Consider the following 16,704-nt stretch of genomic DNA (forward strand, 5'->3'; position numbering starts at 1 on the left):
ACTGCAGATTCCTTGGCTGTTAAAAAAACAAGCACTTGGTGTTTAGCAGCTTCAGTCCAGAAAGGGAATCAATAACTCATGTTCTGTGAAGAGAGATTTGCTGAATAAGGATTAGAAGTGCCAGTTAGTGTTATTGCATCCAGACGTGCCAGTGACTGTTCCTCCAATCAATATTTGACTGAAGGCTCCAAACTGTTGGGTTTTTTTTTTTTTAGTTTTAATTTTAAAAAAAGCCTTTCACCATCAACAGGCAAGCCCTTTAGCTGCAGAGATGAGAGACAGAGATTTACTTTTGTGAAGGATCACAGAAGGTTTGATGTTGTCAGGGACTTCTTGAGGTCAACTGGTCCAACCCTTATGAAGCAGGGCCACTTGGAGCCAGTTGCCCAGGCCCATGTTCAGATGGCTTTTGAAGGCTTCCTAGAAGTGAGACTCCACTGCTTCTCTAGGTGGCCTGTCCAGTGCTCCATTACTCTCACAGTAAAAACCTTTATGTTTCCACATGAGCAATGGTAATTTTAGTTAAACATTTCAGCTTACGTAAGGTGGATCTTTAAATGCTGTTTCACCTCAGTGTCAGCTGAGGTTTGTGTGCAGCTTTTTCAGCTTCCTGTTAGAAAAAAGAACAAGAGCGCTTCTTTAAATGGAGTGCATTATTTATTCTGGGATGTGCTGAAGGAGGGGAGCTCTCCAGAGAGTAGATAATGGTTTAACTCCATACTTCTTTCACTGACATATGTGTGTATCTTAATAGATCTGTTTCCAAGCTTTCACTGTGGCTTTATGAGAGATACAGTTTACACAGAAAACTGAGTTCCCAAAAGGCTGAAAGTATGAACCTGGGTAACTTATGCTTGGTTAAGTTTGGGTGATGTCTGCTCAGTTGATTATAGTGCTTTAGCTCACAGATGTAATTCCTAAGAGAGCAGGAGGGCAGCTTTGTGAGCTGTTGCTGTCCCCAGCATCTGATGATCTGAGGAAAGATACCTTTGAAATCCCAATCCAGAGCAGAGGCCACCATTTTGGAAGCCTTGTCCTGTACCTCCAGCAGCTGTAATCAGCCTGGAGTTTGGCATATGTGGCCAACAGTTGCTTTTTGACCTCTTGAAGTAAAACACTGCAATAGTTGTTGTGTTCAGCTGGGCACTTTAGTGGGCAGTCCAAATTTGTTCATCTACTATGGACTACTAGTTCCTTACACAGATTGTTTTGAATCTGTACATTGTTGAGCCTCCTACTGAAATCTCTGGTTAATTAATGTGGGGTTGGGATTACCTTTCTTATTTGTGTTCTGTTAGCTCTGTGGGGTTGGGATTACCTTTCTTACTTGTGTTCTGTTAGCTCTATGCCATTCAGAAGGAGTGTCTTAACAAGTCATCTGATGGTCATTTTTCCTGAGAAGTTTGAAAATGACACTACATTATTTCTCCTTGACTACCTGAGTACGTAACTGCTTGCTGTGTGTTTGTTTCTTCAGACAGAACTAGCTGCTAGGAGTATTTTTTAGGCTTTGGGTTTTTTCTTCTTTTTTTTCCCCTGGAGACAATGCTGAAACATTCACTTTTGATAGTAAAAGCCTCTGCTTGCCAAATATGTTCATGGGCTTTGCAAACAAGAAAAATAAGTTTAATTTGGTCCAGTTCTCCCCTCAGGCAGTAATTTATCTTCAGAGAAGTTTAGAGCAGTGCCACATGTCCATGCTTTCCATGTTGTGTGCACAAGTTCTTTTCTAGCTGATGTCCAAATGTGATGAAAACTCCAGATAAGAAAAGTAATGGCAGATGGCAGAGGATGATACTTGGAAAATGATAAGGAATTTGAACTCTAGAAAAAAAACATGTGAGTCAGGAAGAAAAAGCAGGAGAGTGTGGAGAGAAACTCAGCTGAAATACAGTATCTTGGAGATAACCCAGAGCAAGTTGAAGATGATGTCTTTCTGAACACCAAGGCTCCTAACCACAGAGCACAAATGTACAGAACAGCCCAGGTTTGTTCACTCAGGGAAGAATTTTCACACTCATGTTTCAGACTTTGTTGTCTGGAAGCCTTGTTCCAAGGAGTGAGAAGGAGGAATGGGGTGAGGAAGATGATGACAGAGCAGACTCACCCCATCCCTGCACTGAGGGCACTGACTTGTAGCCAGGTACTGCCATGCTGCAGAGCACCTTCGTGCCAGCATGGCTGGATGTCTGCATGCCTCTGTGCCTGCATGCACACTGCTCTGGGGGTGCTGGCAGGCTCATGTTTGGCAGCGTGGGGCTTCCAGTGCCTTTGCAGGGTTTGCTCAGCATGTTTACCTGTTCCTTCTGTCCCTGTGCTCCCCACCACCCAAAAAAATAATGTTGATGTTCACTGGCTGTTATTTTGGACTGCAGATCAGCTCCCAGGCATGTGTGCATGATGTAAAATAAATCCATACGTATGGATTTAGCTTTTTGCATTCTAATCTGGTTGCTTAACAGCTAAGCCTATCTCCTACCTCTCAGGGTTAATGTATCCATGTATGCAAAACTTAGACACTCAGCAAATAGATATTGCAATACTACTCTGCCCTTGTAAGGTCACATTTGGAGTACTGTGTTCTGTTCTGGGCTCCCCAGCACAGGAAAGACAAGGAACTAGAGAGAGTCCAGTTGAGGGCTGTGAAGATGTTTAGGGGACTGGAGCATGTGAGAAAAAGCTGAGAGATCTGGGTCTTTTTAGCTTGGAGAAGACTTAGGGTGATTCTTATCAGTGCTTATAAATACCTAAAAGGCAGGTGGCAAGAGGATGAGGCCACTCTTCACTGATGTGTCAAGATAAGGGGCAGAGGGCACAAGTTGTAAGTTCCATCTGAACATGAGGAAAAATTTATTGTGTGGGTTGACAGAGAGCACTTGAACAGGCTCTCTAAAGAGGTTGTGGAGTCTCTGTCTCTGGGGACCTCTAAGTAAACCTGCTTGAGCTGAGGGTGGACTGTATGATCTCCTGAGGTCCTCTCCAACCCTGACATTCTTTGGTTTGACTCTGAGTGCTGTATCTTATATCCCATTATCAGGGAACATTGGAAGAGAGAGACTGCAGGGTGCACTGGGCTGTGAGTTGTTCCTGTGGGCCTACTCTCTTCAGTTCTGTACTCAGTTTTTTCTGAAGTGGTTTGAAGCAGCTGGTAAAGATAGCATCAATTGCTGAGCTGGTTGCCAGAGGCTCCCTGTTTAATGGAGAATTGATTTTTTTTTTTTTTTTCACCTTCCTCTTTGTTTTCTGCCTAAAGACAACAACAGATTGCAATTTGATTTTTAGTAATTCACTTATTTAGTAGACTTCACTGAAGACACATATCACCAACCTCTCTCTTTTTAAAGGGGAGAAAGTACCCATATGTAACCAAAACACCACAATACCACTAGGGAAGCTGTAGCTTGTTGTGGGTGAAAGGGATCATAATTCAAAAACTAGGATGGTGGTTTTACTTCGTTTATTTATCCAAACCTCACTGGATAGCTACAAACTGTGGCTACCAGAATGGAAATCTATACAAACACATGCCAGTAAGAATTGTCAGGAGGTCAGTGAAAATTTACCCAAATGAAAACTAAACAAAAAAGCCTGCCACTGGAGTTTTGGTCATGGTGTGTCTCAGGATCAGCAATGCAAAGGAACAGAATTTGGTCAGTTAAAGTGTATGGATCTTTAATTTTTGTGTAATTGAAATCTCTTGTTTGCATCAGGGGAGGGGAGCAGTTCCCACCTGCCAGTCACAATGGGAGTGCTGGGTGCAGGTGCAGTGCAGGTGGTTACTTTGGGGTCAGAATTTTTGCACCAATGTAAAAACTGAGCAGCTGAAGCAGAGCTGATACCTTCCATGCCTTTTGCAGAAAGCTAGAGACTGTTTGAGGGTACATTTTATTACATGTTTATTCTTATGAAGAAGGTTTTGGGGTGTTTGGTTTTTTTTTGTCCCTTTTTCCCCTACACAGAAGCTGCTGTTTGTTGCAACCTGAAATTCTGTGCGACCACTGAAACTTCTCAAGGTAAAAAAAAAAAAAGGAATGAGAATAATAAAAAAAAGATGTAAAAGTGCTATGAAAGTAGCTGGATGTGCAGGAAAGTCTCATTTGCTGAACAGCAGCAGCACTTGCTGGTGCTATGCAGGGGCAGCTTAACTACATGGTGCTGCATCCTGGACAGAGATTTGTCAGGAGGGAAAAGAACTGGGCAGTGCTACACATTGACTGGAAGGAGCTGGTTTGTGTGTGTGTGTCCCTGGTGTCAGACTTGTTCTTCATTAGCTTGGTGCTGGGTACAACTCCAGCAGCTGAGGTGCCAGTCATCTGTTGCCTGCCTTCACTGGACCAGCTGACAGTGAGAGCAGAGTGGCTCAGCTGATACCACAACCCATCCATCTGCTCTGGGAAGGCTTCCTTTCCTGCTCTGCTCCTGCTCAGGCACGGGCACTTCTGTCACTGCAGCTGCACTGAGCCTGGCTGCTGGCAGCAGGAGGGCTGGTATCCTCAACTGCACCCATTTGCTACACTGTCAGTCACTGGGACAGAGGGAGATAAAACACACAGGCACAGGGAACACTTTTTTTTAAATGAATTTTTTTAAGAAACTGCATACATCAGAGACAAACAATAATTTAAGTACCATGCAGTTTCAGTATGTACAAAACCTAGGACATAGATATCCAGTTTAATTTTTTTTCTAGTTATTTACATCATTTTCATACAGCCATAATCTGTTAAATTACAATACTGGAAGAGCACATGATTGACAGCCACCACACTCACTCCTATACAAAGACAAACTATATACATACACTTGGATATCAACTGGAAAATGCAACTGGTGCAGGAGTAACTGGGACACATGGGAACACAGGTAATGTGCCCGTCACTTCCTCTTTCTTTACAGAAGTTGTTCCAATCTCGAGCAGACTGAACACCTGGGAAAAATCATTTGTCCCTTTTTTTTTTTTTTTTTTTTCCTGATTTTTTTTCTATTAGCCTAGTCAACTCCAATGGCTTTTTATACAAAATGATTTTATTTGCAGGCACGTTAAGGAGCCCCCATTCACATATAACTATGGGTTAATGTCTCACCCTTTATTTTGTAAGTGCAAGCTTTCACCACTTTTTCACACTAGCTTTCTCTAGGCTTGTTGGAAGTGCTCACTGTTGGTTTACAGTGTTTCCTCTGTACAGATGGCACTGGAGAAATAAAGGGTGAGTTTGGTGATTAGTTGCAGTGATGACAAAGTGCTGTAGTTACAATATTATTAGGCTGAAATATATTTGTGTAATGAACTCACTAGCTTGTTTCAGTTAACATAAACAGTAAAAAGTCTATGACATTCTTTTCCCCCCTTCTCTTCTGATAATGTCTCGAGTGTGAACTTAAGAGTGTCTAGGAATTTTCTAGCCACAAAAACTGGCCTGAGCCCTGCCCCAGGGAGCCTTCAGCCTGAAACTTCTCCAGTTAATAAGTACCCAGCCAGTGGGGTGCAGGGTGGCAGAAGGCCACAGGGCTTCCCCTTGAGTCAGAAATACATTGCCAGGTCCCTATAGCCTGCTGCTGGTGAGGCTCTGGGGATGATACCACCCTCCTTGTGTTTCCTCACCATCATATTCTTTTTTCTTTTATTCAAACAATCAAAACTTCTGTCTAGACACTTGGGAACTACTTTTCCCATCCCACCTGACCAGTCCCCACTGCTCCCCACCTTCCCCCAGGCTTCCACTTCCTCTTTCCATAGGCTGTAGGACAGCTGTCACAGTACTTGCACGTTTTCAGTATGAATAAACTATCAGGATTCAGTACGTTAGAACCAAAATGATTTTCCTCCTTGACTTTAGAATATTATCTCTATTATCAGTCCTGGAGATGGAGTATTGGAATAGCCATCTTTTGTTCTGGCTGATTTTTCTATTCTTTAGACCCGATTACCTTCTTTATTACTACTATTAATTACTTTATTCCTATTAACTACTCAAAATCTGAATGAGGACTGCCGTGAACTGTGATGTTAGCAGAGCCTTAGCAGGAGTGCCATCACCTTTATGTCCTACACATAGTCCAGGCTGAAGGGGAGCAAATCATGACTGTTTGGTTTGTTTTGTTGATTTTTATTTTCACCCTTAACAGAATCACAACTACTTTGCCATTTAGAGATGGCTTTCACAGATGAGAAGACAAGTGCTCAAACCCCCCCCAGATTTAAAAAAAAAAGGAGTAGCTGTTCCTCAGGCTGCTTGCAGCTTCCCATGGATGCCTGCAGTGGGTGTGCAAACTGAGGACGGGCATTGTTCTGGCACTGACAGGTTGCTGAAGAATGCCTTGCCATGAATTTGCAAAATACCCACACCCAATGAAGCTAAAAACCAGATGAAATGCCAGTTCTACAATGCTTACCACAATGCCAAACACTTTATATGGCTTCTTTCTCCTCACCCTTCCCCTTTTCAGTAATAAGCTCTACTTTTAACTGGGGAGAAATATGGCAGTTCTTCCACTGTGTCCTGGTGTCTGCTTAGCCAGAGTTAATAAAATTAAAATTAAAAAATAATAATAATAATTAAAAAAAAAACAGGTTTGCTCTGCATGTAGCTGCCCTGCACACAGCATGAATCCTGAGGCAGGCAGAGGGGTAAGTGGTCAGCAGGGACCTGCCCTGAGCCCACCCAGATAAAGGCAGGGTGCTGGGGAACATGTGGCTGTCACCCAAGGCTGGGCTGTCACAGCTCTCAGGCAGTGCCCAAGGGTTTATTCAGGCTGCCAGACTGGCAGGTGTGGGCACTGGTGGGGTCTGTGTCCACAAGGGACAGTGGCAGTACCCAGACTGCCCATTCCCCTGGGGACTCCAGCACTGACAAGAGGCTGACAGCACCAGTCTGCTACTTCCATCTCTTTCCTCTTCATTTTAAACATAAAATTAAAAAAAAAAAATAATCTTAGTTATTCCTTCCAGCAGCCTACCGAGACTTGTGATTTCTGTTGCTGCTGCTCCTTAAATGGAGTCTCCTCCTTTCTTTCCCTTTCAAACAGAACCTCTGAGCTAATGATGCCAAGGCAGGTAAGGGGATCCATCCTGGGAATGTTTGTTGCTCTTCAAAACAGCTGCAGAGCCCTTTCCTTATACAGTGTTTGTGTAGTCAAAAGCGTAGAGTTTTGTTTTCCCTTTTTAAAGCTGTGATGCAGTCCTTTTACACGTGTATGTGAATGAATTTAACAACACAAACCCCAAATCTTATTGAAAATAACCCCAAAGGGGTGTATGCCTGGCTAGTACATTAGTGCTCTGTCTTTGCTGTGCTGAGCTGATAACACTGCACATCAAAGGCTTTCACCACTGATGAACCTGCAGCTAAAGCAACTGTGAGCTGGTGATACAGGGAGCATCATAATGTGTGTTTCTTCTGAAATAACTCCTGAGTTCTGGTAAGCACATCACATCAGAGGCACCATGCCTCAAAAATGAGGCACCCAAAACCAGCTTGGTTTTTTTTTAACTTTCCTTTGTAGCATCTTCCATCCTGCAACAACAGCTGGTTTTTATTTAATAGCTAATAAGCCATAGCAGTGCGAGGATGGCCACAGAAGAGAATGAAATGTGAAATGCTTCTGCTTGCCTCTGATGGAAAGCAAATTTGTGAGGTATTGAGTACCATCACTGAGCATAAATGTTTGTTGGGCAGGCTGGATGCCCAGGAAACTCCACGGGCAACTCACAGTCCTTCTGCTTTACTCCTGCTACCAGAGGAATGAGATGGAGGCCTGAGAAGAGGCAGGAGTGTTGGCACTGTGCAGCACTGGCCATCAGATGCTTGTGAGAGGCTTCTTGGCCCCTGATGAGGGGAGAGCAAAGTTAGCATGGCATCAGGGGAATGTAGAGAGGAAGCAAGCACAGAGTGGATAGGTACATGGAAGACAGGGGAAAGAAAAAATAAAGTAGTAACAGAAATAACAGTATAATAAAAAAACTTTGGCCTCTGTTCAAACTGTCAAAGCAAAATATTATAGAAGAAAAAAAAGGTGTCCTGAAGTAATAATCTGGAACTTCTTACAGTAATGTTGCTACAGTGCTTTGGGCCATTGGTCCAAAAAAATGGCATAATAATTTCTTGTTAGAGCTGGAAAGGAATCCTAGACAATGTTTGCCCCAGCTTGCTGGCATTACACTAGTTAAGGACTTGATTTTGGAAGGTGCTGGCCTAAGTTCAGAAAGCACTTAAATGTGTGCAGCTTCAATGAAGCTTGTCAGACATGTTCTTGACTTATAGTGAGGCTGTTTGCATGCTTAGTGTTAAGCACATGCTTAAGTTGGCAGCTAAACCAGGCCCAGAGTGACCAGCTCGCTGAGCTCTTACTTGGTCAGTTTGTGTGTTAAACCACTTATAATAAAAATAAATTAAAACCAAAACAGAACACCTCTGAATTCTCCTGTCTTTATGCTTCAGCTCTGGTACCATGACAAGTCCCACCATCCATACCAATGCACCAGACTCCTCCTGTTAGGCCACATCACACAATTTGTCGTGTTTTCCTCAGGATGATTTTAGGATCAGTGCTTAAAACACCTGATACAGAGAGGAGAGATGTCCCTCACCAAACCCCCAGCCAAACCAAGTTCCTCCTGTTGTGTCCCTCTGCAGGGACGGTGGGAATCTCGGCCTTTCTCCTTGCTGGGAACGTGTCAGCCCTCACACAGTCACCAGGCTTGGGTGTAAAAACAAACTACAAGCTGAGCGAATGCCATGCAGTGACCATGAAGAGATGGGTTTTGCTTGCTTGTCCTCAGCATTCTTGTCGCTTTTATTGCTGATGGGTTCACAACTGGGTTTAGAAAGTTCTGCTTGCCAGAGATGAAAATAAAGCAGTTGCTAGAACTGAACCAGCCTTCAGCAGGGTGTCCTGTTCTCCACAGGTGATGCCTTTTTCTGCTTGGGAGCCGAACAATGCGTAAGCTTCTCCAGGGAAAGAAATGCCTTCCTAGTCAGATGATATTCACAGGTGAGCTGGCCCGTAGAGGAGTTTTCCTCCTGTACTGTCCTCATAAGGTGCTCGCAGCCTGAAAGTAGTGTTTGGTATAAGTGCTTTAGTGCCACAGGTGCCACTCTTCTGGAGACTGCACCCAGGCCGTAAATTCCCTGAACACCATCTTGGGGCTCTCTAGAATTGATGACAGAGGCTCGTCAGGATGAAGGGTGCCTGAAGATGAAATGGATGCACCACCAGCTGGGCTTGAACATGTATGGCAAATCCACATGCTGGAAAAGTCTTATTACATAGATGCCAAGTCTTGGCACAATTCCCACCAGGGGTATTTTCTGTTATTGAAGCTTGAACCAGCGGGTTTGATGATGATGCAATACCCATCACATGTAAATACAATTTTCCTTTTTTCATATTTATTTTTCTACTCTTTTTTTTTCCTTTTTTTTTTTTTTTTTTTTTTTTAGAAAAAGGAGGTTCAGAAGATTTACATTGTACGTAACAGGGAAGTGAATAATACCAGCACTTATGGTTCCTTTTAGTTATGTTTTGAAGATGGCATAGTAGTCAGAATTGAACTGCTACGGTCTATGAAACCTAAAACCCGAGGTGAAAAAAAAAGAATTAGTAAGATAATATCCTCTCATGCACATTATACATTAAACAAATGGAGACTAATTGCTACAGTGCCACAATTAGGCAGCTCGATTCCTGTAGCACCAACATCAGCCACACTATGAACCCAAAGCAGACATTGACACTTCCTTGGTCATTGCCAGTTTCACAGTCCACAGACATAAGCAGTTTGCACCAAAATCTACCAAAACCACTTTGGATCCATCCTGTGCGATCCCTGAGTAAGTTATTTCACATCAGCCAATCCTCTTTCAGAGCACACTATGCCTGATTCCACAAAAATTGTCTGTTTTAGACAAACCATACACAGTTTAGCCACATGCAGTTCAAGATATTCATTAATATCAGAGGCTAAACAGACAAGTAGAGCTAAAGTGGCCACCTTTCTGCACCTTGTATCAGGAGGCTTGGGTTTGTAAGCTCTGCAAATGTATCTTTTAAAAAACTTTGATTTTTTTTTTTCACTCTATCTATCATGAATTAATGTGTCCCACTAGTAGGGCAACACTCACATTCTTTGCTAAGCTCATGCCACTGCTTAATGACATGAATAGCTCATTACCTTGCTAATGATTTTATAATGGTGATTTATCTAAGTTTGTTTAAGGGAATTACTCTTTTGTTTAAGCATGTTTCCTCCGAGCACGTATTTCCTGAAGCCACTTGTGAAACCAGTAAGTCCTGCTGAGCTTCAGAAAAACCCCAATTTCTTTTGTATTAGCTATACCTTGTATAGCTGGTGTGTCTGGTACAGACTTGGTGAGTCAAAGCCACTCGGTGGCTTTCAGACACAAGCTGAGTCACCTCAGAGGGTCATTGCTCACCCCAGCACTGGAAGAGAAGCAGAATACTGCCCAGAAATCTGTGAAAGCCAAGCATCTGTGAGACTCTGGGAAAACTAAACCAGTCTCTTACGTCTGTGGCATGCTAAAGGCCTTATGGAAATCAATGGAACCCTCAGTGGAGCTCAACTTGTAGCAACACCCCCTTTAAAACAGCCTCATTCTTTCTGAATTTGTCACTGCTATCCTGGAGGAGTGAACCAAATGTCTCTCAGAGACTCATTCACCGAGGTCAATAGGTCTAGGCCAACTTCAAACCCTAAAGCTGCTTCCAGCCCAAAGCAGCTGGATTGTCTCTAGCAGCACTCAGCTATTAGAAAGCCTGGTGCAGCCATCCTAGCACGTGCTAGAGAGTAGAAGGGAGATCATTTCTGCAAGGGAATAGATGCATAATGCATGTGGTGACTTTTAATATAATTATTAATTTATACACATAAAAATCCCCTCATACAAAATTAATTCTGCCTTAAGCTTTTCCTGTATTTTCTTAACAGTATGAACTGCATTTCTTACGTGCACCTAGCTGGTGAATGTGTTCATACCAGGGCAGCTCCCATTTTGCACCAGATGTCACTGTCACTTGTCTTCAACACCTAATGCTTGTCTCTGACATCTAACAACGAGTAGGGGGTTAATGTTGATTTGTCAAGGCCTGGATTCAGCTGAAACACCAGGAGTCCAGCTCCTCTTAGCATCAAAGCCAGAGCAGACTCAGCAGAGGCTGTGTGAGGGATGTGCCCTGACCTTTCAGTGAGCCTCAGCCATAGCTGGTGGAAGGTGAGGGCTGTTAGTTTGGGGTCATGGATAATTCATTCAGCCTCGACCTTTTCAACTAAGAAAAGCCTGAAAGCTTAAAAAATGAGTGCCTCTTGTAATGCTGATCTTGCTGTTTCCCCACTGCATCACCTGTTTGTGGGATGTGAAGTACAGGACTGAGAGACAGAGAGATTTGTGTGTGTACTGTGCAACTGTGCTCATGGGTCCTTGAGTGTGCACCCATTCACACCTTGCTACGTGCTGGCTCTACAAGAGCTCCCTCCTTCAGTCACCAACACTATTTACTTTTGATACAAGAAGAACAGATATGCAGCTCAAGGATGATGATTTAAAAAATAAAACGAAAAGAGGCTACACTTTATTAAACAGATGGCGGGTGCCTCCACACAGCCATGTAACGAGGCAAAATGACTTTGTCTGCATGAGTTTCTCCCACAGCCTGTAATTCTAAAGGTGGTTTAGACCTCATGGTGTGTTCAATGGGTGTTGGAGGAAGAGGGTTTTTTTCTGAAAACAACAGTATTTATTGATAATCTTAAAAAATTAATCTCATCTTACCTTGTTAGATGCCTACTTAATTCATGAACTTCCATTTCAGAGCTTTTAAATTCATTAAGCTCTTTTCGAATGGCTGCCTGCAAAGGAAAAATAAACTCACAAATGTATAAATGAGGGAGATCAAAATAAGTTCACTTTGTTTTCAAAACAGTATATTACAAGTGAAGCAGATAGCATCAGAGAAAGAAAGAAAAAGACAAGACTTTTAAAAAGGGAAAAGGAGCAGAACATGTTCTAAATCACATAAAGGAAAAATATAAATGCTGCAGTGGAATGGCTCAATTTAAAAACATATTGTAGACAACAGCATAGATACAGAACACAATTCTGGCTTTTTATGTATAAAATCCAAATAAGCTTTAGAAAAAAAAATAAGGTGCCAGAGTTTCTCAAACACTGTGACCTTTTTCAGAGCTGGACTGTGAGTAAATTTTGCCTCGATCTCACCAGACTTGTATTTGAGATGTCTCCTGCCCTTATGGAGTCCTGAATTTCCTTGGATGAAGTTACCTGAAGTAGCTGAGCTTACAATGAAGGAGAAGGGCTCTCTGTCCTCCTCACTGCCTTAGATTGTGCCCCTCTGCCCTCCTCCCTTCTGACCCAGCTGGGTCATTTACTGATCTGATTCCACTCATTAATCCAGCAGAAAACTAGCCCCAGGTGGTTGTAGTCAGCATCTACAGAGGACCCAGTTACCTAGAGCATCTGCAGTTGTCCAGGAGGGAAAAGAAAACCTGGGATGACTTGCAGGAGGAGAAATGTTGAAGAATAAAGGAGTGACTTGGAGGGACTCAGTGCTGTGGTGGAGAGGGCACTCAGCAGAACTGGTTCAAGTGCCAAATCCCAAAGTCAAGGCTTGTGCAGTCCTGTGATACTTGCAGCTCACAACTGAGCATCACTGAGTGTTGGGAGAGGACAAACAATGCTCCCACAGGCCCAAGGTGTGTGCCCCTGCATTTCTGTGTGATCCTGAAATCATCACCAACAGCTGCAAGTGGCTGCTCCAGCTGATGGTATTTGTGTCTGTTGGGAATTTTTCTTGATGAAGGAAATCTAAACTAGCACCAACAGCATGAGCCCAAACCTTTAGGAAAGATTTCCTAAAGGAAGATTTCCTTTAGGAAATCTAAACTAGCACCAAACAGCATGAGCCAGCTTTTGCAACAGTCAGTGATGCAGTCACCAACTACCTTTGCCTTGATGAGCCCTAAGTGATACATTTTCTGAGAGGGATCTACAGAAAAGTGCCCTTGTACTATTTCTGCACAGCTCTGTTTTTTTTTATTTACCTTAGAAATGTCTGTCAGGCTCTGCCTCCATCTACAGGGACAGAGCAATAGCTATGCAGCAGCTCAGGGCCTGCCTTCAGCAGATCACTTGGTTGCTTAAGTGACTCTGAAGGAGGACACATGGGCTGAAATCTATTCCCCCCTGCACCCCTCATGTGTTAGAGAGATTGAGAATGCTCTTTTTATTCCTCTAACAGTCAGACCTTGTGAAGATGAAGTCAGACTGAAGGCACTTCCCTACATCCAGCAATAGAGAGCAAGAACTACTGACAAGAGGAAAGCCCATTACCAAAATGTATTTTTGCAATAAATCTAGCCAGTGCTGACCCAGGAAGATGCAGAAATCAGAATATTGCCCACATCACCCAACCCCCAAAATGAATGTGCTTCCTTATGCCATAAGGGGCATTAATGTTAGAATGACAAACAATTCTTCTTCTGCTGTGCTGAGAAAAGGTCCATTTGGAGAGTTTAAGCCCTTTGCTCTGGGCATGGACTTAGGACATGCATTGATAAAAAGTAGCCTCAGAGTAGAATCACAGATTTATAGAATCATAGAATGGTTTGGGTTGGAAGGGACCTTAAAGATCATCCAAGTTCCAACCCCCCTGCATGGGCAGGGACACCTTCCACTAGCTCAGTTTGCTCAAGGCCCCATCCAACCTGGCCTTGAACACTTCCAGGGAGGGAAGTACTTTGCCTTAATACTGAATTCTCTAGCAGGCTACATTTAATAGTTGTATTTAATACTTGTTTTCACTGGATGCAGCAGGACCTCTCTGGACACCAAATATTCTCCTTTCCCAGCTGAAGTTTCTCCATGCTTTCCATGTTAGACAGTGATCTCTCAAAGGCTGCAGAACCAGATGGAGTTCCCTTCCTCATCTACCAACTGGGAGGATTTAATTAAGTCAGCTCAATACGAGAACTGTGCATGTCCTTTGGTTAAATTCTACAAGTGGAATGGGCTGCCCTTTCCTCTGTGGATAAATGCCAGGGCACCATAAATGAGTGGCATGGTCAGGAATCCTGCTCCTGTCTAAACACTGGACATCATGGTCTCCATCTTGGCATCGGTCCCACAGCAAAGAAATAGTCAGATACCTGGTAGTTTTAAAAATGACATGGGCATCATAGAGTGACTAGAGCATGGGAGTCATTAATTAGCCTTGTAGTCCTCTTTCCTTATAGTGGCCATAAACTGTTTAAGTTTTCTTCCTAAGGCACCATTAAGACCCTCAGGATATGGTTGGTAAAATTTGCCAGCAATTTAACTCCTCTGCCACCAGTGCTTTCACCAGACACACCACTTAGTGAAGGCCCCACTGGTTCTCAGAGGACAGCACACTCAATACCAAATAAGCAGCATTTCTTCATCTGCAGGTCTCATGCAATTAGGTTGCTGATGTCTGGAAAGCACCATCATCATGTAAATTAATAGAATATTATGGTTTTCTTACACTTCATAGTCTTCCTTTAGCCTTTTTCTTTGCCTTGTCATATAAAAATGTCAGTAAACCCACTGCATGCCCCTCCGTATCTGTGTAGGCCTTGTCAAAATAGTCCTTGGGAAACATGGAAAGTTCCAGTTTCCATGGAACTGGAAAGTTCCATGACTTTCCAGTTAAAGCGCATGCTGCTGGGAAAAAGGCACCCATAGAACAGAGCTGCAGCTTATACAACGTCTTTTGGAGATTCTTTGGGATCTGCTCTTCAGTTCAATACAGTAGTTATTTTTGCTACAGTGTATTGCAAACAGATGAATGTGAATTGAATTCATAAATTCCTCTGTAGTCAACTGGAAAAAGCAGTTCAATTATGTTAGAAAGAAAAAAAAAAAAGTGTTTGCATATTTTTTTAAAATTTCTTCTTTTTCCATTTCCCTTACATTTTGGTAACTTTTTCTTTCGGTAGGAGTTAAAAAATTTCTCTGATTTAACTAAGGAGAGATGTTTCAGCACTTCAAGAATGTTCCTCTAGGACTTACAAATTTTCTAAAATCTAATCTTATTTTGCTAGTTTTAAGCCACATGTACAAGAAAAATGTGCTTAAGATGTACATTTTATAGTGTAAATCTTGGAGTCTCAATAACTTCCAATAATCTTGGAACCTCCTACTAGTGTGAGATCTCTAGAGATCAGTATCAGTGGTGTCTGTGAAATACTTAGTGTATTTCATTTCTTTATTTCAAAACATCTAAATACAGTATCTATTCTTTCCTTCCCCCCTGCAAATACTCAGCAGAACTTATTTTACATACTTTTTGACAGAATGTGCAACAGTTGGGTTTTTGCCCACTCCTTTAGAATAACTCAGAACTCTTAGAATTAAAATGGATCCTTTGAAAGAACCACATTTGGGAAATGCAAAGGAATGTGCATCACTTACACCTCATCTAAGATTTAAAACAAACGATTTAAATACATTTTCAGATGAGTCCTAATTACTATAATTTTCTGCACAGAGCAGAAATCCTGAGTAAATGTCCCTGTCATAACACACTAGAGAGAAGTTACCTGGCTTTGGTGGCAGGTGCTTTTGCCAAATATTTGACCCACTGCCATTGTTGCACCCAGGCCTGCCCTGTCCTGGCACAGCAGTTCTGGTGAGTGCTGCTGTCACACTGCTCTGCTAGGACTTGCAGGAGCTCTCAGCTGGCAGCATTACATGGGAAGACCAAAGCCACCAAACAACACAGCTGCCACTGAGACCTTTCCTCAAGGACCCTGAGAACTCTCTCCTCTCTAACTCCTATAATGCTGCTGGGCTTGCTCCCAGTTTTCACACATGTAGGAGCCTTCTTGCCAAAGATTTTTGACTCGAGCAGCAAACTTCTGAATTGTAATAAACCACAGGTGGGCTGGGAAGGGACATCAGGTGAAGGTCTGGGACCTGAGGGATGCTGTGACATGCTCTAGATATTCAGATCACGGCTCTCCTGAAGCTGTCCCACTTACTTTGTCAGCGGCTGTGAGTCGTGTCCACGGTTTGTCTGCCCTCCTGTCATAGTCCTGTGCATCTGCCACTTCTACATAGTCACTGAAACGGATGAGGATCTTCCTCTCACGAAGCTCTTCTACTGTGGGCCTTTGGCTCAGCTGCAGGTTTGAGGAAAGAAGGCAAGAAGACATCAGAACACTGCTTTTTTCCCAGCGAAGTGGTGCTTGGGGGTTAATTTTACTACAACCATAATTACGATAATGAGAGGGTTCAGGTATACCCAGTACCACTGTTTTTATGAGCCTTTCACAGAATTGCTTTGTGGGAGATAACCTCTTACTACATAGCACTTTGAATACCATCCCACCTTGCTGCTGCCCACTCTTGTTTGGGAAGCAGCTGTGACCGGAAGGAAACCCCTATCCCTGGCTGAGGTTGATCCACCCTGGCAGAAATGGGATCTGAGAAGAGAAAGTCTCCCAGTGCACTGATGTCTCAGGAGGAGATGAAGACCACAACAGAGCTTTAAAACTTCCTGTGCAGACTGTACACTCCCCAGCCTTGAGCTGCTCTGTGTGTGTCTGTGCTGCCTGGGAAGAGTCAAGCACTGAGGAGCTCCTGCTCTGAATTATGGGCAAAGGGTGACAAATGTCTTTCCTTACCTGGCAGAGCTCCTCTGCACACAGAG

The 16,704-nt window shown here is 43.1% G+C and overlaps 1 protein-coding gene across 3 annotated transcripts in view; it reads right to left on the reverse strand.

Annotated features, from left to right (window-relative positions):
* Window positions 1–4,673: 4,673 nt before the first annotated feature.
* The window catches only part of PHACTR1 (phosphatase and actin regulator 1), a 297,876-nt gene continuing 285,845 nt past the window's right edge, over window positions 4,674–16,704 (reverse strand). For all 3 annotated transcript variants that reach the window (XM_071736427.1, XM_071736425.1, XM_071736426.1), the window contains 3 exons: window positions 16,034–16,174; window positions 11,787–11,863; window positions 4,674–9,570 (listed from right to left, as the gene is read on the reverse strand). In XM_071736427.1, the coding sequence (XP_071592528.1) occupies window positions 9,555–9,570; window positions 11,787–11,863; window positions 16,034–16,174 (234 nt within the window). In that variant the 3' untranslated portion in view covers window positions 4,674–9,554. The remainder of the gene's footprint in view (window positions 9,571–11,786; window positions 11,864–16,033; window positions 16,175–16,704) is intronic.

This window comes from Heliangelus exortis, chromosome 2, assembly GCF_036169615.1.
Source record: "Heliangelus exortis chromosome 2, bHelExo1.hap1, whole genome shotgun sequence".
NCBI classification, from domain to species: domain Eukaryota; kingdom Metazoa; phylum Chordata; class Aves; order Apodiformes; family Trochilidae; genus Heliangelus; species Heliangelus exortis.